This window comes from Erpetoichthys calabaricus, chromosome 4 (genome assembly GCF_900747795.2).
Source record: "Erpetoichthys calabaricus chromosome 4, fErpCal1.3, whole genome shotgun sequence".
NCBI classification, from domain to species: Eukaryota; Metazoa; Chordata; class Cladistia; order Polypteriformes; family Polypteridae; genus Erpetoichthys; species Erpetoichthys calabaricus.
Window position 1 is genome coordinate 8,439,806 of NC_041397.2, and position 25,947 is coordinate 8,465,752.

General features: G+C 38.5%; 1 protein-coding gene across 1 annotated transcript in view; it reads right to left on the bottom strand.

Moving 5' to 3' along the window:
* arglu1a (arginine and glutamate rich 1a) overlaps window positions 1-24,287 on the bottom strand; it is a 46,111-nt gene extending 21,824 nt beyond the window's left edge. The window contains exons 1-3 of the mRNA XM_028799216.2: window positions 23,704-24,287; window positions 4,164-4,389; window positions 882-965 (exon numbers count right to left, since the gene is read on the bottom strand). Of these exons, the coding sequence (XP_028655049.1) occupies window positions 882-965; window positions 4,164-4,389; window positions 23,704-24,068 (675 nt within the window). The 5' untranslated portion in view covers window positions 24,069-24,287. The remainder of the gene's footprint in view (window positions 1-881; window positions 966-4,163; window positions 4,390-23,703) is intronic.
* Between the last annotated feature and the right edge of the window lie 1,660 nt (window positions 24,288-25,947).

Here is a 25,947-nt window from a genome sequence, read left to right on the forward strand (position 1 = left end):
AGATAATTTGGAATCCGTTATATCATTACAGAATGACTTGGACTCCAGACAGTCTTGGGTAGATGAAATTTAATGTCAGTAAATGTAAAGTGTTACACATAGGAAGTAAAAATGTGAGATTTGAATACACAACGGGTGGTCTGAAAACCGAGAGTCCGCCTTATGAGAAGGATATAGGAGTCATAGTGGACTCCTTGATGTGTGGAGTACAAGTCACAGGAGGTTCTGCTCAAGCTTTATAACATACTGGTGAGGCCTCATCTGGAGTCCTGTGTGCAGTTTGGGTCTCCAGGCTACAAAAAGGACATGGCAGCACTAGAGGTGGTCCAGAGAAAAGCGACTAGGCTGATTCAGGGCTACAAGGGATGAGTTATGAGGAAAGATTAAAAGAGCTGAGCCTTTACAGTTTAAGCAAAAGAAGATTAAGAGGAGACCTGACTGAAGTGTTTAACACGATGAAGGGAATTAGTCCATTGGATTGAGACGGTGACTTTAAAATGAGTTCATCAAGAACACGGGGACACAGTTGGAAACTTGTGAAAAGTAAATTTCGCACAAACATTTAGAAGTTTTTCTTTACACAAAGGATAGACACTTTAGGGACTTGATCTTTTTTTGAAGAAATAAGTGGATAGGACTTGTGAGCTTTGATGGGCTGAAAGGCCTGTTCTTGTCCAGATTGCTCTAATGTTCTAACTCTTTTCCCGGTAACCCTCTGAAAAAGAATTCAACTACTCCACCTAAGTGGACAGAGCATCAGCACTTTGTAAAGCATGAATGACTAAAAGCACAAGTCTCAGTAGTATGTTTCTACTGTGTATCAGTGATACACTGCGACTATTCTATTGTTTCCCCCCTCCATGCAATCAGCACACACATACCAGTTTAGCTTGAGCATCAGCAATTTTGCGGTTGTTCTCTTCTAATATTTTCTCCAGCTCCTCCCGTTTAGCTCGTTCTTCTTCCTAAATGGAAGAGATGGTGAAGTGTTAGATTAAGCAGCAGCAGCTATAAATGTGTCACAATCCTAACTTGCTCCCTCCTTTAAATTTTTGAGCCCTGACCATTAAAGACAATCAAAAAAAAAAAAAATAAAAAAAAAAAAAACAAATAGTCCTAAAAGCCACCTGCAGTCCTTCAGAACAATTTCAAACACATATACGTATATACAGAGTGTTCAGGATTAATGTAATGAATACGCCACAACACATAAAACAGCACAAGTAATATCATCAGACAATTACAAACTGACTAAAAAATGTTCACAGACCAAGACTTCACTTCTGACTTGGATGCAATGTACCTTCAATGGAGTGGGTGAGGCAGTTTTATCAAGTAGCTGTTTCTTCTCAAACCCATGGCGCTGTACCTTTAGTAACAAAATACTCTCAAGAGCAAGAAGACTATGTTACAAATATTAAAATCCTTAAGATGTGCTTAAGTGGATTAATATTACTGTGTAATTAGTATAAGCATGGCACCTATCTGTCAGGTCAGGTGTGGTTACCTAAAGCTATTACAACTAAACGTGAAATAAGAGAAATAACCATGATGAAAAAGCCACAGACAGGCACAGCTTCCCGCTAACACCGTGTTCACTCAGAAACCATTTGTGTTCTTTAATCCTGAAAACCCTGTATGCACATATACATTATTATTCTGGTAAATGATGCATCAGCTACAATGTAAGAATCTCCCAGATTTAGACACCTTTTTTTTCCTGTAACAATCAAAATCCCTCCCAACAACTAAACCAAACATAATTAAACCCTCCCTGCTCCAAATAGCTTAATAAGTACTTATATTAAATGAGAAAAAAAAAGCACAATCAACATGGCCATCTAGAAAATATTTTACAGCAATTATTTTGTTTAAAATAAAGAAAAAATAAAGAAAATGGAATAGTTTGGCTCACCAATTAATGAATACCTACGCATTCTTTACCTATACTCCTTTTACCAGCATTAAAAGTTGAATATTTACTGTCTTGTCCAGTGTCCTGCAGAGACAGAGAGTGCTCCTCGGCTGCCATACGTGCCAGCTTCCTCTTTAAACTGATTTGTACTGTTAGCGTGGCAACACCTGCATCTGCAGCTCAACCATTTACAAGAAACAACATACAAAATGCAAGCTGAGCTGAGGAGTGCAGATGTTTATGGTAAGAAGGAACAAAATTATGTAATTCATCATTCCTAAGGCAAACAATTAATAAGAAAAATACATGTACTGTTAGTTATTAAAAAAAAAAAAAAGTTAAATACAAGTGTTAATCCAAACTCTATGGAAACTATTGGCCTTATACACAGGAGTAAATGATCAGTTCAAGATGTCCAAAAGAGAGAAGGACCTTTTAGGCAATAGGTTTGCATGTGCTTCGCAGACAAGTTTTACTTAATTACTGCGTGTAATTTAAAAAAAAAAACAAAACAAAAAAAACAAAAACATGCATGTCAAAAATGAGTGTAAAAATGAACTAAAACTTGCCTGCTATTTGACTGTTTGGAGTAACTGAAAACCAAAAAACATACACAACGGGGAAGGCATGTTATGAAATATAAATATTTATATTTACAGCAATTAAAAGGAAGACTATTAACTGGCAACAATTCTAATTTTTAATTTTATTTCTTTTTAGTTGCTTTTGGGTATTCAGTCCATAGTGTGTTCAAGTATTTATTTATTGAGCTTCTGTAAAACAGCAAATTCCCCCCAGGGGACAAATAAAATTCTATCTTTCCATCCATCCATCTATCAGAATGTTAAAAAAAAAGCAACCTATTCAGTTTAAATGAGCTTATGGATGCCTAACCCTGATGCACATCACACACTATGTGTCCGATTTTCTGGATTTGTGTTTTTTGGTATTTCTGCAATGTTGGTGCAGCCCAGTGTGTGCCAGCTGCTCAAGACAGTTCCTAGCCTTATGAGGATGAGCGGCCAAATACCACACAAAGCCACAGCGCCCTGGAGTACAGTAAAGGTAGAAGAACTAAAAACGGAAAGGTCCAGAAGGACCAGAGCACTATTACGTCGCTTTAGAGGGCCACACACTGGCACAAGCAACCTGATTGTGAAGTACAGTAAAAACCATAAAGACTTGCTATGCACTGTTAAGAGTTACTGCTTTATTAAACTTCTTTTTACTACACTGTCAAGTTACATTACGATAAACGTGAAGATAAGAACTCAGGGAAACCTTGAAGAAAAACAAAAACCCAACAACCAACATGCATATGTTTCAAATGCACCGAGTAAAGTGAATTCAAGAAAAAATGCCAATGTTTGAGGTGCATCTGAAGACCAAGAGACAAATGCCACAAATTTTTTAATTTAACATTGCAAGTTCGGATTTCACCGAAAGACATTCCTCTATTGCCTTTACGGCCTGTGTCCTAAGTAAATGATGCGTTTCGCTTCTTATTAGGCGAGGGCAGACATGGCATTTTATAATCCTCTCCCAGAAAGCTCAAGACAGTTATTAGTAGGTACTGAAAAGTGTTTCTGAAGAATCAGATCAATTCCTTAATGGCTCCATTGAGCACTAAGAAGGGCCGTGTAAGGAGGCCTAATGATCAGGTTGCTCGTATTTATAGTCTTACATCTAAGGCAGGATATAAGGAAAACAAAAACCACCGTACCCGAGGTAGCGACATTAAGCCACTCGGCTACATTTTAGATAAGGGGGAGACCAAATTGTTGAGTGAGGATTAATTTATAATTTATATTTATGTGTGTGGATATATAAAGAAAAACAAGGCAAGAATAAAACAGAAATGCAAAAACCTGTTTATTTAAAAAATAAAAAAAAGGAAACAAAAGTCAATTTTCGTTTTAACTTTTTCCGCAGCCATGGCAAAAGTTTCCCATGCATTCTAAGAACAGTGAATCGCACCAGATGTGCATATATAACTTATCCCACCATACAGCAGGATTAAAAAATATATATATATATATATATATATATGGACCTGAAGCCCACATTTACGATGTTAAAAAAAAATCAAACTTTGTTCGTAGTCTTCTTGCTTATTATTATTATTTTTTTTTTTTTAATAAATAAACTGTTGCAACTTCCAGAGATTTAGAAGCAGCAAGAGTAAACATTCCAGGCCCGAAAGTTTTGCCATGGACTGTCCCCTGCATTTCCAACGACCAAGCGTTACCTCTCTAGCTTTCTGTGCTGCGAGCTCAGCTTGCCGCTGACGCTCCAGCTCCTCGAGCAACTGTTTCTCCATGATGCGCTTGGCCTCCTCCACCCTCCGGAGCACCTCACGCTCAATCTCATCTTTCCGTTTTTCTAGTTCTTCTTCCACTCTCTTGGCGACCAACTCCTCCACCCGTCTCGCCGTCTCTTCTTCAATCAACTTCTCCTCAATCTCCTGTTGGCGACTGGTGAAAAGAAGCACAGATGCAAAGATTTATAAATAAGCGAACAGATAAAAGAAAGGACTTCTCTGATCATTTAGAACAAAAAATGCATTATGAGATATGAGTCTATGAATATTCACACAATGACTTAGGAAAATCTCATGTAATGTCACCCATCTCCCTCTCTTTTTAACCTGATAATGAAGCTCAAACCTCAGAGAGTTGCACCATGGTGTGCTAAATGCTTCCTGATCACCCCATGATATAGAACAAATAGCCATCCCCACGGCTTCACTCACATATTAGTGAAACAGGACAGTGAGGAGGGCCCAGCCCAGCTCTCTACTCCTGACGTCACTCTTCCCCCTCCCCTTGGCCCGCAGCCTCTGTCTCGGATTAGCGCAAATATATCACTCCTGCAAGCGAACTATGATACTTAGCACAATGAGAAAAGTCGCAAAATCAACCAGAATGTTCAAGCAAATTATAGGCAAAAAAAATGATCTAAATCCGTTAAGTAATACACTCATTTACTAGCTAAGCAGAGTTAAGGTTATGCTCCGAGGCAGACGTGTGAGTGAGGAGGGCCCCGCAGCCCGATGAGTCTCTCTCGGATTTGCACTAATAAATCGGTACTGCAGCCGAACTATGATACTTAGCACAAAGAGAGAAGTCGCAAAAATCAACGATCTAAATCTGTGAAGTAGTTCTCCCGTGAAAAGTGGACAGACAGACAGGTTTAAAAAAAACTAAGAAATTTTGCTTTTTAGCGAGCACCTATATTATATATATATATATATATATATATATATATATATATATATATACACACACACACAGTGAGGAACATAAGTATTTGAACACCCTGTGATTTTGCAAGTTCTCCCACTTAGTAATCATGGAGGGGTCTGAAATTCACATTGTAGGTGCATTCCCACTGTGAGAGACAGAATGTAAAAAAAAAAAAAAAAAAATTCAGGAAATCCCATTGTATGATTTGTACAGAATTTATTTGTATTGCACTGCTGCACATAAGTATTTGAACACCTGGCAATCAGCAAGAATTCTGGCTCTCAAAGACCTGTTACTCTGCCTTTAAGAAGTCCACCTCTACTCCACTTAGTAATCTTAATTAGTAGCACCTGTCTGAGCTCTTTAAAGACACCTGTCCACCCCACAGTCAGTCAGACTCCAACTACTATCATGGGCAAGACCACAGAGCTGTCAAAACACACCAGAGACAAAATTGTGGACCTCCACAAGGCTGGAAAGGGCTACAGGGCAATTGCCAAGCAGCTTGATGAAAATAGATCAACTGTTGGGAGCAATTGTCAGAAAATGGAAGAGGCTAAAGACGACCGTCAGTCTCCCTTGGACTGGGGCTCCATGCAAGATCTCTCCTCGTGGGGTATCACAGATGATAAGAAAGGTCAGGAATCAGCCCAGAACTACACAGGAGGAGCTTGTCAATGACTTGAAGAGAGCTTGAACCACAGTTTCAAAGGTCACTGTCGGTAGAACACTATGCCGTCATGGTTTCAAATCACGCATTACACGGAAGGTTCCCCTGCTCAAGTCATCACATGTCCAGGCCCGTCTGAAGTTTGCCGATGACCATCTGGATGATCCAGAGGAGGCATGGGAGAAAGTCATGTCGTCAGATGAGACCAAAATAGAACTTTTTGGTCTAAACTTCACTCGCCGTGTTTGGAGGAAAAAGAAGGAGGAGTTGCATCCCAAGAACACCATCCTTACTGTGAAGCATGGGGGTGGAAACATCATACTTTGGGGGTGCTTTTCTGCGAAGGGGACAGGACGACTGCACTGTATTAAGGAGAGGATGAATGGGGCCATGTATTGTGAGATTTTGAGCAACAACCTCCTTCCCTCAGTCAGAGCACTGAAGATGGGTCGTGGCTGGGTCTTCCAACATGACAATGACCTGAAGCACATAGCTAGGATAACCAAGGAGTGGCTCCGTAAGAAGCATATCAAGGTGCTGGAGTGGCCTAGCCAGTCTCCAGACCTAAATCCAATCGAAAATCTTTGGAGGGAGCTGAAAATACATGTTGCTCAGCACCAGCCCCGGAACCTGAGAGATCTAGTGGAGATCTGTGTGGAGGAGTGGGCCAAAATCCCTGTTGCAGTGTGCGCAAACCTGGTCAAGAACTACGGGAAACGTTTGACCTCTGTAATTGCAAACAAAGGCTTCTGTACCAAATATTAACACTGATTTTCTCAGGTGTTCAAATACTTATGTGCAGCAGTGCAATACAAATAAATTCTGTACAAATCATACAATGGGATTTCCTGAATTTTTTTTTTTTTTTAACATTCTGTCTCTCACAGTGGGAATGCACTTACAATGTGAATTTCAGACCCCTCCATGATTACTAAGTGGGAGAACTTGCAAAATCGCAGGGTGTTTAAATACTTATGTTCCTCACTGTGTGTGTGTGTGTATATATATATATATATATATATATATATATATATATATATATATATATATATATATATATATATATATATATATATATATATATATATATATATATTAGATTGTTAAAAGAACAGGCTATTCACCCATAGAAGCTCACCAATCCTACTCACCTAGATTCTCCAAAATAACCAACCAAAATTACCAGCACTAAGACAACATTTACTTTTCTTTGGTTTACATCAGTGGTTGTCAGAGTGTTTTGGAACAAGCACCACATTGTTAGAGATATTGTTGACCACATATAGCCAAAAAGCCACTCGTTACAATAAATTCCATGTGACAGGTATCACAATCTTTTTTGCTGTTCCACATTTACTTGTGTAAAAAAAAAGTGTAAGTACCCAAGGGACAAACAAGAAGAAATGACACACAAAGTTAAACAGTGAATTACTACGCACAACAGGGCAATTTATTGGAAAGCAAAATGTGCTTGTCTGGGGCGTTGTGAGCATACAACTGGATAACTTGACAATTGCATTATGAGACACAAAGAACGCTCAATTTTTTTTAATGGACGTTTGCGGTTGTCCGGTGTTTGTCATCACTGTCATCTCTCTCTCTCTCTATATTTTTATATATATATATATATATATATATATATATATATATATATAAAATCCAACTTCTGTCTGTATGTCTGTCCGATTTTCACAAGAGAACTACTTAACGGATTTAGATTGAGTTTTTTTCTATAATTTGCGTGAACATTCCGGTTGATTTTACAACTTCTCTCATCGCTTTAAGTATCACATTTCAGTTGCGGCATGATTTACTGAAGCAAATACGAGAGGGAGTCTGCTGGTTTAGGGGAGGGAGAGGCGAGATCTCAGGAGTGGAGAGTCGTGTTGGGCCCACCTCACTCACATGCCAGCCTCCGTTTGAGTCGCTCTACTTCTCACCATGTGTTGAGAGTGCATCTTGCCTCCGTTTAGCTAGAGATACCAGTTTGTTCAGCAGACATTATCATCTACAGATTGTTAAGGAGTAACATTTGACGTTTTTGAGAGAGAGATCAGAGCTATGTGTGTTTTAGAGGGTACCTGCTGATTGGCAGAGATATCACGGACACATGCTCTTCTCCCAACTCGGGGGATGCTCTCCCGTCAGAGCTGAACACGATCAGATACAGTGCCAACGTTTGATTTTGGAGCGTGCACACCTTCTGCTTGTCCAGAGATACCTTGCCCACTTTTTACATTTTTGGCAAAGAGATCACAGCTACATTCTTGCCCCTGATAGCAAAACCAAAAATACTGTATAACAAGAAGCTCTCGGATATGAAAGCTATCAATATAAATTCTTCTCAATACAAATTATATTACATTTTTTTTAATTGATTTGCAAAACCAAAAATACTGTATAACAAGAAGCTCTCGGATATGAAAGCTATTAATATAAATTCTTCTCAATACAAATTATATTACATTTTTTTTAAATTGATTTTTAAAGTTTGTCCTGTTTCACTACTATGCATGTGGAGCTATGAGGGACAGCTAGTATATATATATATATATATATATATATATATATATATATATATATATAAATTCTTTTCGTGTTTGAAACAGAAATTACGTTGACCACACGATATGGAAATTACGTATGACCACAGAACATATTACAATACAGGAACTAATCACTTCGTTTGTGGATGCCATTTTTATATCGCCTTTACGAATTGTTATTATTTGTGTGAGAGTTATTTTACTGATATTGAAAAGAAATAAACACAAACACGTCGATCTATCCCATAGAAGTTCACCCCGCGTCATCCTCTCCCAGCCCTCCTCTCTGGACTACAGCGCTGAGCCGTCCGCCGCTAGGCACATTCTGACTGAGAAGTTTTATTTATTCATCCACGTGACTGTCTCGGAAACTGCCACATTGTAACTTTTTTTTAGTTGGCAGTACTTGATAGTAGAAGAGATGAGGAAAACAGCTTTGCGTTTTTCTACTTTTTAACTGCGGCGAGCTGTAAACAATGTGCGTGAGAACAAAGTGGACTCTGGGAGGCGCGGAATGTCGGGCTGCTCCGCGGGGTCGAGAGCGTTGCAGTTTTGGGCAGCGTCCTCTCTTTTCGCACTGTGTGACACTTCAAGTGCCCCGTCGGCTCCTGGGAGAGTGGAAATCTTTGCAAATCAGTGTAATCAGCGCCATCGAAGCAGGACTCTGTTTGTAAATTACTTTAGTTGTACTTAGTTTACTTTTAATTGTAAATTATTTAGTTCGGGTCACTAAAATCCCGCAACATTCAAGGTTCCTTTTGTGATTAATTATTTTAAGAAGTAAATCACAGCATAGTGCAAGGTTGTCAGGCAGAAATTTGGACAGTCACATAGAAAATGTAATTTCTATACCACAGCAGTCGTGTAGTGCCTTTCACAAGGGATCTACTATCGAGAGATAATCCAATACATTTTAGCTGCTGTTAGTACTACTTACCTGTTGTGTTACAGCGCCTTTAAAATGTAGTTTACCCGAAACCACTCCAGTAGTGCTCAATATATCTTTACTTCTTAAATGTTAATGTTTTACTGATTAATAACTTAGACTACATTTTATTTTTTTCCCTTGCACTCAGTGAGCGAAGCCACTGGGTAATCAACTAGTATTACATATGAAACTTGAGCTTGTGTAAAGTTTCATACTTCATTCTGTATGAAAACAAGAGAGATTAATTATTTTTCTGGGCCATCACAGTGAACTACATGGGTAAGTAGCAAAAAGTTAAATATATTTTAGTTTTGTCATTCAAGCACATTATTTGTATACAGGGCAAACCTTAAATAAACAAACGCAGAAAGTACAATATAGACTTCTTGTCTGGAGAGCCAATGCAGTACAACTGGTTTTAAAGGTTATAAGCAAGTACAGTATAAGGTTAGCCAAAGCCTTGGAAAGTAGACTAGGGGTCATACCAAAATAAACACGGGGACATATCTGTGTGTTTCAAGCAGGGCTGTGGAGTCAGAGTCATTTTTGGGTACCTGGAGTCGGAGTCAGCAAAAATGTACTGACTCCGACTCCTGACAAATTTAAATTGTAATGGAAAAAAAAATACAGCAAGTTCAAATGTCCCATTTCACAAACAATAGTCATAATTAAGTACTTCTCTGATGTAATAATAAAGCCCAGTGCATAGTTGTGTTACTACAAGTGTGAAGTTCAGCTGAGCTGTTATACAACCTGACATTCACATATTGTAATCTATATTATGGTACATTACAGAAAGTGTTTTCATTTTATTTCAGATATAATGTGAAGTTCATTTGAGTTTAAACAAGTGTAATGATGTTGGTGTAGATGTGTGCTATGGCCTGATGTGTGTTCAGGGGTTCTTGTCTTTGCCCACCTGCCAAATTGTTTTGCCTGCCTAAGGTAAAGTATTCCCTGATGGAGAATCGCAGGAATGGTGGGGTAGAGGGGTCCTTTCATCGGATTGGCTGGCACAAAGCTATTTCAGCTGTGTAATGGCCAATAGGGGGAGGCAGCCTGATGGCTGAGGTCTCCAGGACTCTGAACAAATCCAAATCATATTCTGTGATATCATCTACTGTTAAATTCTGGTCTGTACTTGTAAAAATTTTTATTTTTATACTGTATTGAGGATTTGTTCAGTTCTGTGTATTGTATTGTATTGACACCTTCTTTTTGACACCCACTGCACGGCCAACCTACCTGGAAAGGGGTCTCTCTTTGAACTGCCTTTCCCGAGGTTTCTTCAATTTTTTCCCTACAAGGGTTTTTTTGGGAGTTTTTTCTTGTCTTCTTAGAGAGTCAAGGCTGGGAGGCTGTCAAGAGGCAGGGCCTGTTAAAGCCCATTGCGGCACTTCTTGTGATTTTGGGATATACAAAAATAAATTGTATTTTGTTTAAACTGGCCAATACAGTAGAGAGTCAGCTTCCTAGCCAGTAGTTCTGTGGTTAAATGACATGTATGTTTGCCTTTCTTCAATCAACATGGAAAATATATTAGCATATTAAATACAGAAGAGTCGGAGTCGGGGTCAGAAGTACTGGAAACTAAGGAGTCGGAGGATTTGTCTACCAACTCCACAGCCCTGGTTTCAAGGTACACTGTCCACCAACTGACACAGAGAATTTAAGGAATGAGACAAGATAAAAAGAGGAATTATCAGATCAGAATGAAGCCACTGCCTGATCACATAAAGTGCACATAATCTGATCTAATAAATCCCATGGGTGTTGTACTGTGTTAGCCATTATGGATGAAATGAGAAGTCAAACAAAATGACACCTTTTATTGGCTAACTGAACAGATTACAATATGCAAGCTTTCGAGGTAACTTCTTCAGGAAAGCTTGCATATTGTAATCTGTTCAGTTAGCCAATAAAAGGTGTCATTTTACTTGACTTCTCATTAAATTCCAAGGGGATATTCATACAGCAGCAGAAACATAAAATACAAGAAAATAGGCTCACTGGACAGATAATACAGCCAATCTGACACATGACAAACACATGACAATCACACATCAACCTTGTTACAAAGCTTTGTTTCTTCTATCCACACTGCAGCACAAGACCCGACATTTTTATATTTACACACTGTGGAGAAGATTTCAGTAGTCGATCACGCCACTCCAGTGTGGACAGAAGGCCAACACAAATTTTAAAAAAGATAACACGGACTAGGTAAAAGAGACGAATGAAAGTTTAAAACACTTGGAAAAAATTATAGTACTAATGAGTTACATGAGCTATGTTTTTAATTTATTTTTGGATACAACTATGTGCTTTAACCACCTATATCTATTTGTATGATCATTTAACATCACTGGAACCAATAAACCAGTCTGGACTTTTACATTTTTTTTTGGTGCTGGTCAAATGAAATGACCAAACCATTTACTTTTGGAAAACATTCACCTGGGGCCTCATGTATAACGCCGTGCGTAGAACTCACACTATAACATGGCGTAAGCACAAAAGCGGGATTGTGCGTACGCACAGAAAAATCCAGATGCAGGAATCTATGCGCACACATACTTTCACGTTCTTCCACTACATAAATCCCGATCAGCATGAAAAGTAACACACGTGCACGCACCTTCTGTCCCGCCCCAACTCCTCCCAGAATTACGCCTCTTTGAATATGCAAATCAATATAAATAGCCTTCTGTGAAAAGACAATGGGAAAAGCACAGGGGAAAATATAAGAATTTCAGCAAATACCAAGTGGAGGCAAAGGAAAAACGTACTATTTGTTGGTTTAAACAGTGGTATAATCAACAAAAGAAAGTTGATCGAGTGACAGAGTGTCGGAAAAACTCGAAAGATCAAATTCACAAAGTCGCACAGTACCCGAAATAAAAAAGAAATCATATATCAAAGTCGCTGTGAAAAGGCGAGTCGTAGCCCACCGTCTGACGAAATGTCAACTTTAATCTCGAAATTTCCACTTTAATCACGTAGTTTATTTTGCCATTAAAGTAGAACATCATAAACTTCATCTTAAAATCGTTTATTTTACTAGTTTCTCAAGTAGCATATTAAATGCTTTGTTCTGTGTTTGATCTTCTATGTGCTCTATGTGTGTGAATCACTACATGCTTCCGTTCTTTCTCCGACAGGACACAGAATGCATTAAATTCGAGATATTACAGCTCTCTGAATAATTAAAATACTGAGATGTATACATGATATCATTTTCATGATGATAGGAATGAAAGCATGTTATTAAACATGGGAACACGGTGGTGCAGTGATTGTTCATATCTCACACAAGAGGCTTGCTGCACCATGTGCGACCTTCGATGAAATAATTTATTACAGAAGTACTGTCTCTTTCAAACGTACTAACCTCCAATTCCTGTCCATACTTTTCTTTCTCCAATCGCCGCACAATCAGCTCTGTAATAGACGTTAAGCCATTTGTAAGCTTAGAACGCCGATTCTTCAAAACTTTTAAGGAACATTGAAATATCTTCGTAGTACATGTTTAATTATTCTATCCGTCTATCCTTCCAGTGTCGCGTCAGCACCAGCAAGAATACAGCGCAAAGGCAAGAGCTATCCTTGAACTAGCTATACGCTGCGGCACCGTGTCCTCACATGTTTAATTATTAACAATACAGATTATTTAAATGAAGTTAAAGTTTAATCTGTATACTATAAGCAACATATTTTGCTGCATTTCATCTTAAAAATGATATTGTCATCATACACGCTTTATAAAGTAGCGCAGGTTGTGCAATATTATAACTGTAGTATAAGTTTACAGTGAGGTGATTGTACTTATAAGTACAAACAGTTCTACAAGGAGCACTTGATGGACTGATTGAGTGCGTTTATAGTTCTTGGGATGAAACTTTTTCTAAACCGCGAAGTCCGTACAGGAAAGTCTCTGAAGCGTTTTGCTGTGGCTCAGGCAGCGTCTGCTTCATGCTGTGTACCGATAATTCTCTTTCCAATCAGCTGCTGCTGTGAGTCCCCACTCAGTTACAGTGATATAAATACTCCGAGTGGTGCAGTGAGAGTAATATGGAAAAAGATGATCCGCTGTGGCAACACCTAACGGGAGCAGCAAAAAGAAGAACAAGATGCAGTGAGAGTAACAATGCTAAAGCAGTTGTGGTATTTGGAATACTATGGCTATTCCCTGGACCATTATATTGCTGCAGGTTAATTACAATCAGATGCATTACACTAATAAACAATATGCAGTTAATTTCAGTGTATTTATAAAGCCGCGTCAGGAATGTGGAGCTAAGAAAGAAAGGATGAGCACACAGGAACAGTAGTTTGACCATTCTGTGGATCATTATATTGTTACAGGTTAATTACAATCACATGCATTAAATTTATGAACGATATGCGGTTAATTTCAGTGTATTTGATAAAGCCGCCGCCGTGGATGTGGATCTAAGAAAGGGTGATCACACAGGAACAGTAGCACTGCTTTGACGCTGGGTGCCGCCAGTCTGCAAAACCGAGCGGAGAAATTGCGTACGCCAAGGTATGAGTTACCGTGGAAATGTGCGTGGCTTTACGCCAAGTTTAGGTTTTATACATCGCGATTTGAGCGTGGAAAGGTTCGTACGCAACATTTCTGTGCGTACGCACCGTTTATACATGAAGCCCCAGGACTTCAGAAAATTACAGAAAGAACTACTTTAACGTCAACATGCAATGCTTCAGTCTTTCAAAGAATACCAACATAATAACGATTTCAACTCTCTCCCCTGATAATCTCAAAAATTGATCAAATGGGACCAGTGAAGGATAGGCTGCTGGTGTGAATGGTGTAATGTATTTAAGGTAAGTACTGTGAATCAGACACTACTGGATGTATTTGTACCTCTTCACAGTAATTGCAGTCTGCCAGAGCAGATTTAAGAGTCATCAGGAGTATCAAATTCTCGATTTTAATGTTAGATGCTCCTCTAGTTGAAAAATGATGCACTGACACAGTGAACGATTCAAATTCAGATATATAAAACCATACACTTTCATCTGCCATGAGTGCTGAAAACTTAGCCTGCATTTAGATTGTCCAAAGAGTAGCCAAATGACCATTAATCTAAGCTTTTCATCCCACAATTGTTTTACCTTGTTTCTCAAAAACCACATTTTTCTTATAAATGTACACATTTTACAAATATGCACTGTATTTTTTTTGTTCTTCAGTCACTCTCTCCTTCTGAGTCATGGTCTACAAACTCAATATTTACATTAAGCCATTAGATGGCTAGTTCATTTTTAGTGATCAGGCATTAATAAAATCCATGAGCTACCCTGCTGGTGCTTAATTATTGACGGACGCATAGCATTCACCTAGCAGTAATTGCCTTTTGAGTACTCACCTTCCTCCAAAAGCATTCAGTTAAGACAGATTTGTGGCATGATGAGTCAAAAAATAAAACATTTGCCAAATGATATTACTAACAAAAACACCTACGCAATCTATTATACCAGCCCAAGATTTAAGTGTAACCAGACAAACTAGCCAACCTTCCCATTCTGAACAAAGAAGTTTGCTTGTATTAATTACGTATTCACCTGACACTTTTCCAAAAAATAAAAAATAGGGTTTGCTGATTTTTGGTGACTCTGCAAGTTACTCGAAAGTGTTTATCCAAATGAAATCGCAGTTCATCTCCAGTGTCATCACAACAAATACACTGTTGGCGGCAGCTAAGTAGTGACTAACTGTGGATTCTTAATGCACTGGAGATGTATTTCTACAATACACTGCTGTACAAGCAGCAGCCTTTTTAAAGAAGCTCTGTATTTCCCACTGTTTTCCTCTTTTGTTTGATTTATTTAAAGAACTTCTGTTAAAAGACAGATTTACCAATGGGGACAAATAAAGTTCTACCTCTCCATCTATCCACCCAGTGGCACTTTACAATACATAAGAGTGGCAGCAGTAATAGTACAGTCATGTGAATGGAGTTTAGAGAAATCATTATTCGCAAGTCTGTCCAGAATACAACACCTCACCACTCTGATTCAAATATGCAGACATTTTCTGACAGGGGTACAAGTGCAGTTGGATGAGTTTAATGATTCATCCAAACTGCTGCTGAGGACCAAGCAGAAGTCATTAGAAAAAAGGATAAAATAATTAACCAGGTCTACATAAACTGCACTGCCACCTTCAAATTCATTTTACTTTCAATATTTTCTAAAACGCAAGGGTTACTTTTGTACAGTAAAGCAAAAATTTATGATCGCTTAAAAATAATAGGAACATTACGTTGAACTTTGGGCTAGAAAGTTTTGAAACAACTATTTTAGTAAACTTACATATACAGCAGACTATAACAATCTTGCAGACTTGTATACGCTCAGAACGTTTACTGAGGCACCCACCATCTGTCGGCCGATTTGGAAGTTGAAATTTAACTATCTGTGTATATATTATATATATATATATATATATATATTATATATATATATATATATATATATATATATATAATATATATATATATATATATACTGCGGTGGGTTGGCACCCTGCCCAGGATTGGTTCCCTGCCTTGTGCCCTGTGTTGGCTGGGATTGGCTCCAGCAGACCCCCGTGACCCTGTGTTCGGATTCAGCGGGTTGGAAAATGGATGGATGGATATATATATATATATATATATAGATATATATATATAAAAAATCCAATGTCTGCCTTTCACAAGAGAACTACTTAACGGATTTAGATCGGGTTTTTAAAAAATTTGCTTGAACATTCTGGTTGATTTTGCGACTACTTTCATCGCACTAAGTGTCATGGTTTGTTTGTGGTTCCGATTTATTTGCGTAAATCCAAGAAACACGCAGCGGGCCGAGGGAAGGGGGCGGGGCCCTACTAACTAACATGTTCCTTACCGCCACTTAGCTAGCGAACGAGACAACTACTTAATGGACTTAGATCAGGATTTTTTTTTCCTATAATTTCCAGTCCAAATCTTATAGAATAATTTCATCCCGAAGGGTTATCAACAGAAGAGGTAAGTACACGGGCAATCCTAGAACCGAGAAATGATGAAGTCAAACAAATTAAAGCCAACATTGTTGATCGGTTATACGGCAAATTGCTTAAATGCGTATCAATAGACTGCTGAAACAATTGGTGGTGATGGTGCAGAAGATGAAAACATCAACTTACAATATCACGAAGAATATCTACAACCGTTAACACCGTCCGGTCTTCCACCGGTCGAATTACTGTAGAAAGAAAGGATGTATTGTAATGTTATTGCGTAATTTATGTAAGAGTGATGGGCTATGCAATAGGACAAGATTAGTTTTATTCAAATTTAGTCGATCAATTCTCACATGTTAAATTTGAACAGGCGACAAGAAAGGTAATGTAGTACATCTTCAGGGGATAACATGAGACACCAAAGGATCATCTTGATATGCCATTCGTATTAAAACGTTTACAGTTTCCTGTCCAAATAACTTTTTTGCTATGACAATTAACAAATCACAGGGACAAACATTCGAAAAAGTTCATTAATTTGTTAGAGAGGACGGAATGATATTCACTCACAGGCAGCTATAAGTTACATTGTCACAATGTAACTCCAAACACAGAATCAAAATTCAATGCGCTATTGACGAAAAGTTAATTCCAAATATTGTTTTTACTGAAGTTTTACAGTAAAAGTGTAAGTTTAAAAATATTTGCATGTTTCAAAGCCAAACGGAACAAAAACGTATAACGCAACAAATTCCTCTAATGCAACATGAAATAATTTTCTTTCAGTTTATTAAGTTTTACTATGGTTAATTACTCGCTGTAATGTAAAATAGTTCTACTATGTATATGTAACAAGCAACCAAACATTTTCCAACCCGCTGAATCCGAACACAGGGTCACGTGGGTCTGCTGGAGTACATCTTCTTCCCCATACGCGAGCAGCAGAGCCGGGAAGTGGCTAGCATGTAGCATGCAAGGGGGTTGACGAGCAAAGCAAACAGGGGCAGAGCACCTTATTAATAAAAAAAAAATGGAAAAGAGAAGGGCTGAGATTGCAGCTGAACTCGCCAAACCTGTAAAGCCTTCGTAATGGCACTGTCAATTGAGAAGTTAACCAGCTGTCAGAATTTATGCTGGGTCATACTAACTGCAATGGATATTGTCATTATTTTGATCCAAAATGTGATACTCTGTTTCTCAATATGTTCTCAAAACAGATTAAGATTGAAAATGAACACTACATAGATATAAACAGATTTTCTTTAGAAGTCCAAAATCTGGTATATTTTCTCACAATACTAAATAATATTAGCATTGTAAACCGTTTTCTTCTTTTTAAAATGCTTAACAATTTCATAAATAATCATGCCTTAAAGAAACAGTTTTTTTCCAACCAATTTTATTTTATATTTCAAAGAATATTTGAGTTTCCATTGCATGTATTGCACCTGTGCCTGACAATCATTGAACACTGCACTCTCTCAGACTGTTTCACAAAACTCCAAAGCTTTTGATTCATTACAGAGCTTATGACTGATCACAATGCATGTGCAAATGTGAAATAAAGTACTTCATGTATAATACACATCATTTGTAATAGTTGCAAATTATGTATTTGCATATTGGTGCATCTCATAGTTTGCATTCATTGCTGTTAACAGCATCTTGGATCCTAATTTGATAGGAGGTACTATACATTGGTGGGGCACACAAGAATCAGTAAGGGGCACTTGAAATTCAGAGATGGGCATGGGTATTTTGTTACACATGGGGCCAGTTTCACTTCCACTCTTAATAAAAAGTAAAGTGACATCTCCCTATTTAAATTTGGCATACAATTCCAGGTTTTTATGTCATTAATTGCATTTTATTATCCTATGACTAACCACTGCTCACAAAGTAATATGGTTGTATATCTGAATTGTATCCTGCGTAATCTTAACAGATTCAGATATCACCAAGACAGTATAATGCAGGGCCTCCAGACCTGAGAGTGACATGCTCCTCGGGTAACTGCAGGCTGTCAGAGGGGATAAAGATATGTAGAGAAGGCGGCCAGGACACAAGCATGCAGGAACTGGTAAGAACACTGCAATTAAAGAGCACTTTGACTCCGCGTCCCCACTGCTAAAGACCATCATATGTGTGTGGCTGCAGGTGACGCTCAGATGTACTCACGAGGCCAGCGGTGTGTGTGTGTGTGTGTGTGTAGGCATTGGGACAAAGCATTTAGAGCAGGGGTGTTGAACTCCAGTCCTGGTGGGCCGCAGTGGCTACAGGTTTTCATTCTAACCATCTTCTTAATTAGTGACCTGTTTTTGCTCCTACTTTACTTCTTTTGCCTTAATTTTAATTCACTTGACACATGTCCCTTTGTTGTTTCTTTTTCCTTAATAAGCAGCTAAATAATAGACACAAAACAAGCCGCCACATGACCAGCTCACCTGAAAATAAAGAAAGGTGAAGGTCTCAGTAAGGTTGATCACTCAGGTCACCAAAACATTTTTACAGTGTTCTTATTAAAAAACAGAATATCAACAGTTTTAGAAATGTCTGCAGTGGCAGCATGAGAGTAGCAACAAGTCATGGAATTAATAAGGAGTTTAATTAACAGCAAGAATCGGCTTCTCATTAAGAAAGTGATTCAAGTGAAATTGGTTGGAGTTTGTAACCCCAATTTAACTGGTCATCTGTTAGCTCTTTTCACATTTCTGTTTGGCGGTCATTTAATGAAGAAAAAAATCAATTCAGAGCACCGAGTCCTTAAAAACAGGGCTATTGAAATGAAGGGAAAAGGAGTTAATTAGCAGTGAAAACTGGTCACTGATTAGGAAAAGGGTTAGAATGAAAACCTGCAGCCACTGCAGCCCTCCAGGCCTGGAGTTCGACACCCCTGATCTAGAGGCACATGGAACCACAAAAGACCAAGGACGGCAGTTGCATGTTCAGCTGCTGAATAAACTTTTCACAGCTAACAACCACCAGCTTTCTGCAGAGTGCTTAATACATTTCTCTGTTTGCCACACCGTGACTTTGTCACAGTTTATAAATGTTAATTCAAAATGAATGTGCTATTTGTTGAACATACATTATTGTAATTAGGAAGCCCAATTCACCTGTTATGCAAAAACACAACTTAAAAAAAGAAGAAAAAAAAAACGGTCCAGGATGAAGTTTATCCCCATACCTGATACACAAATCCTGAATAAAGCACACACACACAAAACTGCAAAGTCGCCTGTTTCTATTCTCACTTCTAACATGTCAGCAATGGAGAAGGTGTTAAATGGATGCATGAGGATTTATGCTGCACAGATATCAGATTTCTGGCGTGATGTGAATTACTGGTTAGTGTAGTTATCAGACTGTCATCTTGGGGAAAACCAAACCATTTGCATAAAGGAGCTCTAACCGTACCTGTACTAAGCTCTTGTTCTTCTGATCCTCACTCCATTTTCTCCCTCAGGCTTATCACCGCCAGGCAATGTGGGTGGAGCAGACATAAACACACTCAGGAAGCGCAGTGGAAATTTTGTGGAATTTATTTGAAATTCAGAAGTGGTTCTTATGGATAAAAAGCTGAACTTCTGCGATATTGATTTTTGCGTATTGGATTTTCTTAAATATCAAATCAAAAATTAAGTATAGTGTCCAGCCCTAGTCAAAATCTGGCAGAAGTGCGAGACTTTAGAAATGGGAAACTGTGCTGAGAAATCTGCATAGAGTCACATAATTTGAGATCACCTCAGTTTTCTAGTCATATAATTTAACATCCTCAAGGCGACGAGATTTAGCAAATGTAGTCATTAAGTATGACACCAATGGCCAGAAGTTGGGCAGTGAGCCACCATCTTAGCTAACTCCTACTTCTGCACTTGAGGAACCTCATCAACATTCCCAAGCCGCTTCGCCATTCTCAGAACCCACAATCTGTAAAGCCCAACATCTATGTTTTTTATCAACAACACTTTCTCCATATATATTTCTATCTAATTATCTGTGACTACTCGATACTAACTTTTTCTCTGTTGTTGTTTAAAATGCTCACTATTATGGCAGACAACTACGCCCATGCTAAGAAACAGATTAGACCGTGCTGTTGTTATGATCCTGCACCAATAAGTTGCACAGAGTTTTCTGTCTGATTTGAATAAAGTGCAGAAAGTGCTGCAATGTTTTTTTTCAGCATTTCCACATACAATTGTGCAGTCACCAGTGCTGATGAATCTTTGCTGGCTGCAACGACACAAATAACAACACTGATCCAGCCAATAAAGATTTTTTTGTCCATTTGACAAGGATATTTAGAACATTAGACTGTAAGTAAGGCAAAAAAGGAGTTGGTTAGTTAATCTGGATGACTAACAGTTATGTTGCACAAACATCCCCTCCTTCCAGATACTTTGCCAAAGTTTAGATGTGCGAGTTAATGACAAACTTTAAAAATCACACTAATTTAGCAGAAAACATCACATCGATTTTTTTTCTGTGTAAATTTTAAACTGCATTCTTATACTATTAGTTATTTAAAGCAGTGGTTCCCAAACTCTGCCGGTTTTTGTTCCAACCAGATTCACAATCAGTAATAATAATTGATCATTAAGTTAGCTTTAAATTCTTCCATTCTTATTCTATATTCAATAAAGCCAAGTAGTATGACTTTGACATTATAAGACATTTAGAAATATTTATATTATTTGCTATAGCTTTAAATGCCCCTCTCTTTTTTGTGGTTTTCCTATTATTTTTCTCTTGTTCTGTGTACTCTGCTCCTTTCATTGTATCCTAATAGTGACAATTAGAAACAAGCAAAACACATACCTGGGCAAACAACACTAAATAATGAAAGGCTGCAACCTGACTAATTAGTCAATAATGGAAATATGGAAATGCAATCAGGATGAACGTAAACAAGAAAAAAAAATAAATCCACATATCTATATCTATCTATCTCTATATGTGTGTCTCTCTCTCTCTAAATATATCGGTTATATAAAAAAAAATCTTGAGCCGAGACGTGATTTTCTCTGAGACACTTTAACATCGGAGGACACCTGCTATACAGGCTTTTAAATGGTCGAAGCGCAGAGCGGCATGCAGATCATGCAGCACGGCACAAGCAGCAGCAAGCCAGCTGATCAAACATAGAGGAGGTAAATAAAATGTATTTGTTTTACGATTGTATCACCGTTTAAGAGGGGGTTTTGGAGGAGCAACTGCATCTCCTTAGCGTGCGTTCAGCCCCCCACATGAGCAACATAGACGCGAAGTGGCTGGTGTGTAGCACGCCCTGAGGTTGGGGGGTGAGCGAAGTGAGCAGGGGGCAAAGCCCCCTAGTATGTATGTGAATATGAATGTGTACATCTATATCTATATTATATATTATATATATATATATATATATATATATATATATATATATATATAGCTATATTTCTATGTATTCATATTTGTATATGTCTGTGTATCTATATATCTATATCTCCACATATAACTGCTTAATTTTTATTAAAATGCATTAACATACTTGCTTCATTGACCACAAAACACAGAAACTGGGAAATAGCAGCTCATTTAATTAGGCTAGGGGTCCAATTAAGAACAGAAGTTGGTTGAAACAAAAACCTACTGCCACAGGGGTCCTCAGGGCCGAGTTTGGGAACCACAAATTTAAAGTACCTTGTAATACTGAAACTAACCTGCGCAATATAACATTATTACTACTCATTATTTGTCAGACACCCTTGTCCAAGGTGACTTTACAACATTTGTAATACAATTGGATACATTTCCTTTGTTTTTCTAATTGGAGTACAGACAGGTGAAATGACTTGTTCACCATCACACAATGGTGTCAGTAGTGGGATTTGAACTCAGGATCTGAAGACCAGAGCCTTACACACTCAGTTCTTGATGGTTGGTGAAGACATTATGCATGTTATTCATATTTCATGAAATCAGGTGTATTTGTATTTATTCTTACCAGAATACCCATAACAGAACAAAAACGGTAAAAAAAAACAAAAAAAAACAAGTTCATTATATTTACATGCACATATATGTACACACCTCTGCGTAATAAAAAATGCAATTAAGAAAATGTTATATAATACAGTGTGAAACTAATGGCCACATTGAAATCTTCAGCATGGGGGTTATACTGAGAAAAATAAAACAAATCTAGGATCAGTGGTAGCCAATGATAGAGAATTAGTTGCAGAGATAACCCTCAGACACCAGTGTAGATGGAACAATTGAAGGATGTATCAGAAGTGTTGCACAATTGAAGAATTAAGGTGTAGCTTGAAGGTAAGGTTGTTGAGACAGTGGTATGACCACCAATGATGTATGAAGCAGAGACATGGGCAGTAAAGGGAGCACAGGAGAAAAAGCTGAATAGATAGATAGATAGATAGATAGATAGATAGATAGATAGATAGATAGATAGATAGATAGATAGATAGATAGATAGATAGATAGATACTTTATTAATCCCAATGGGAAATTCACAATAGATGTGGCAGAAACGAGAATGTTGAAATTTAGGCAGATTAACAGACAGAACAAAAAATGAGACAAAATGGGGTACAACAAAAGTGGGAGAAATTGCTAAAAAAAAGTACAGGAAAGTGGGTTTAAGTGTTATGGTCATGTGATAAGGTGAGACAATGAGCATGTGGGCAAAAGATTAATGGAAATCGAAATACTGATAATGTGAAAGCAAGGAAGTTTAAAATGGAGATGGATGGGTAAAGTATAAAAAAAGATATGAAGGAAAAGGGTTTGACTTGGGAGGACCGGGGTGCATGGAGAAGTGTTAATCAGGCACATCAACCCCACACAGAACTGAAAAAAAGGACAACAGGAAGGTACTATGTGGGGCGTAGTGGTTAATGACTAGCACATCACCCCCTTGAGGCTGTGGGTTCAAATCCCGCTATTGGAACCGTGTAACCATGAGCAAGTCGATTCATCTGCCTTTGCTCCAACTATAAAACCAAAAGTAATTTAACCGATAGCATCCTGGCTGGTGTATGTTGTATTGGAGTAAAGCTTGAGCCAAATAAGTTAATGCAAGCTCGAATACATTTTTGCATGAACCCGTTAGCACATTCATTACAGAATGAAGTGTTAAATCCCCGGTAACAACTGCGAATGTCCAATTCGAAGACGGGCCTGAAGAGGGCACTTAGTGTGTCACCTACTCGGCAACGATTTCATTTATATACGGTATTTTAATAAGAATAGTGCATTCCGTGTGTCACGCATATACAATGATACGTTGCATTTTTTCCCTCCTCGTTTCGCCGTAGCCTAAAGTTTGATTTTAGAAGCTTTCTTTACTTGGCACTCGCTGCTCATTTACTGCTTTGTTCCAGCAACTTACATTTTTCTCTGCCGCTCCAGCTCGGCCTTCTTCTCCTCCTCTTCTTTTTTCTGTTTCTCGTCCAGGCTGCTCCTCTTGCTCACCGTTCGCCCGAAGATGTCGATACGATCGGGCGGCGAGGCGGCGCGCTCCCTTTCTCTCTCGCGGTCCCGCTCGCGCTCTCTCCGGGAAACTGCGGCGGTGGCCGAACGGGAACGCGACCGGGACTCTCTCCGTCGATTCCTCTTGGCTTCGCGAGACTTGGATCGTTTTTTGGCCCTTTCTTTATCTCTGGACCGGGATCGGGAGCGGCTTCGCTTCTTGTTGTGTTTGCTGCTCTTGGCATGCTTAGAGCGGGACGAGCTGCGGCTGCGAGAGCGACCCATGACCGCCTCAATCTTCTTCGTGTGCACCGTCAACCGCTCGATTTCAAATGAGCGTTTTGCAACCAGTAATGATCCTTTTCTTCAGACAGATAAAAAGCTGCAGCTTCAAAAAAAAAAAAAAATACAGCACAGGATCCAATACTATGTCTAAAGTAATTGCACTAACACAGCAAACGTCTCCATCAGGCAAAATGGCGGCTGGCTCTTTTCTCCCAACATGCAGAGCGCGCAGCCCTAACCGGAAGTTCCCTGTGTGACACCGGAGGCGAGTCTAAACGGAAGAAGACGCTCTCCGTATTTGCATGTTGGATTGTTTTCTTTATGCTGTACACATTTTTGGTAGGTTTTTGCAACTCAAAAAACAAATATTATATTGGTAACATTTCACAGTCATAAATCCATAGGTATCAGTCAGATTTTTTTTTAATTTTTATTTTTGAAATTTGTTTTATTTGCCAATTTTGTTAATTATTATGTCTTTATAATGTTAGTCTAAGTCTTTTCCCGGTAATACAAAATAGTAAAACAAACGTTTTTTCATTTTTTTTTTTTACTATGAAGACCTGTTTTGAAACACAAAATGACAAATATCAGAAACACTCCAGACCGTGTATTCAATCCAAATGTTTAATTCGCAATGTCTTTATTGATTTATGATGAACTGCAATGCTGGATATGACAAAGCAGTATTGGAAATGTGAGGTGTGTTATTCTCTGTTTCTATAATGTAGTAAACATTTAATGTTTTGGATCTGCTGTCCTTAGCCATTTCACTATTCTTGTAATACACATCAAGGGATGGCCTGCAACTGTAGGAGCTGCCATGCAGTTTGGTCAGATAAAGTATAATATTAATATATAATATAAGATATAATAAATATACAGTGAGGCAAAAAGGTATTTAGTCAGCCACCAATTGTGCAAGTTCTCCCACAAGATGAGAGAGGCCTGTAATTTTCATCATAGGTATACCTCAACTATGAGAGACAAAATGAGAAAAAAAATTCCAGAAAATCACCTTGTCTGATTTTTAAAGAATTTATTTGCAAATTATGGTGGAAAAAAGTATTTGGTCACCTACAAACAAACAAGATTTCTGGCTCTCACAGACCTGTAACTTCTTCTGTAAGAGGCTCCTCTGTCCTCCACTCGTCACCTGTATTAATGGCACCTGTTTGAACTCGTTATCAATATAAAAGACACCTGTCCACAACCTCAAACAGTCACACTCCAAACTCCACTATGGCCAAGACCAAAGAGCTGTCAAAAGGACACTAGAAACAAAATTGTAGACCTGCACCAGGCTGGGAAGACTGAATCTGCAATAGGTAAGCAGCTTGGTGTGAAGAAATCAACTGTGGGAGCAATTATTAGAAAATGGAAGACATACAAGACCATTGCTAATCTCCCTCGATCTGGGGCTCCACGCAAGATCTCACCCCGTGGGGTCAAAATGATCACAAGAACGGTGAGCAAAAATCCCAGAACCACATGGGGGGACCTAGTGAATGACCTGCAGAGAGCTGGGACCAAAGTAACAAAGGCTACCATCAGTAACACACTACGCCGCCAGGGACTCAAATCCTGCAGTGCCAGACGTGTCCCCCTGCTTTAGCCAGTACATGTGCAGGCCCGTCTGAAGTTTGCTAGAGAGCATTTGGATGATCCAGAAGAGGATTGGGAGAATGTCAGATGAAACCAAAATAGAACTTTTTGGTAAAAACTCTACTCGTCGTGTTTGGAGGAGAAAGAATGCTGAGTTGCATCCAAAGAACATCATACCTACTTTAAAGCATGGGGGTGGAAACATCATGCTTTGGGGCTGTTTTTCTGCAAAGGGACCAGGACGACTGATCCGTGTAAAGGAAAGAATGAATGG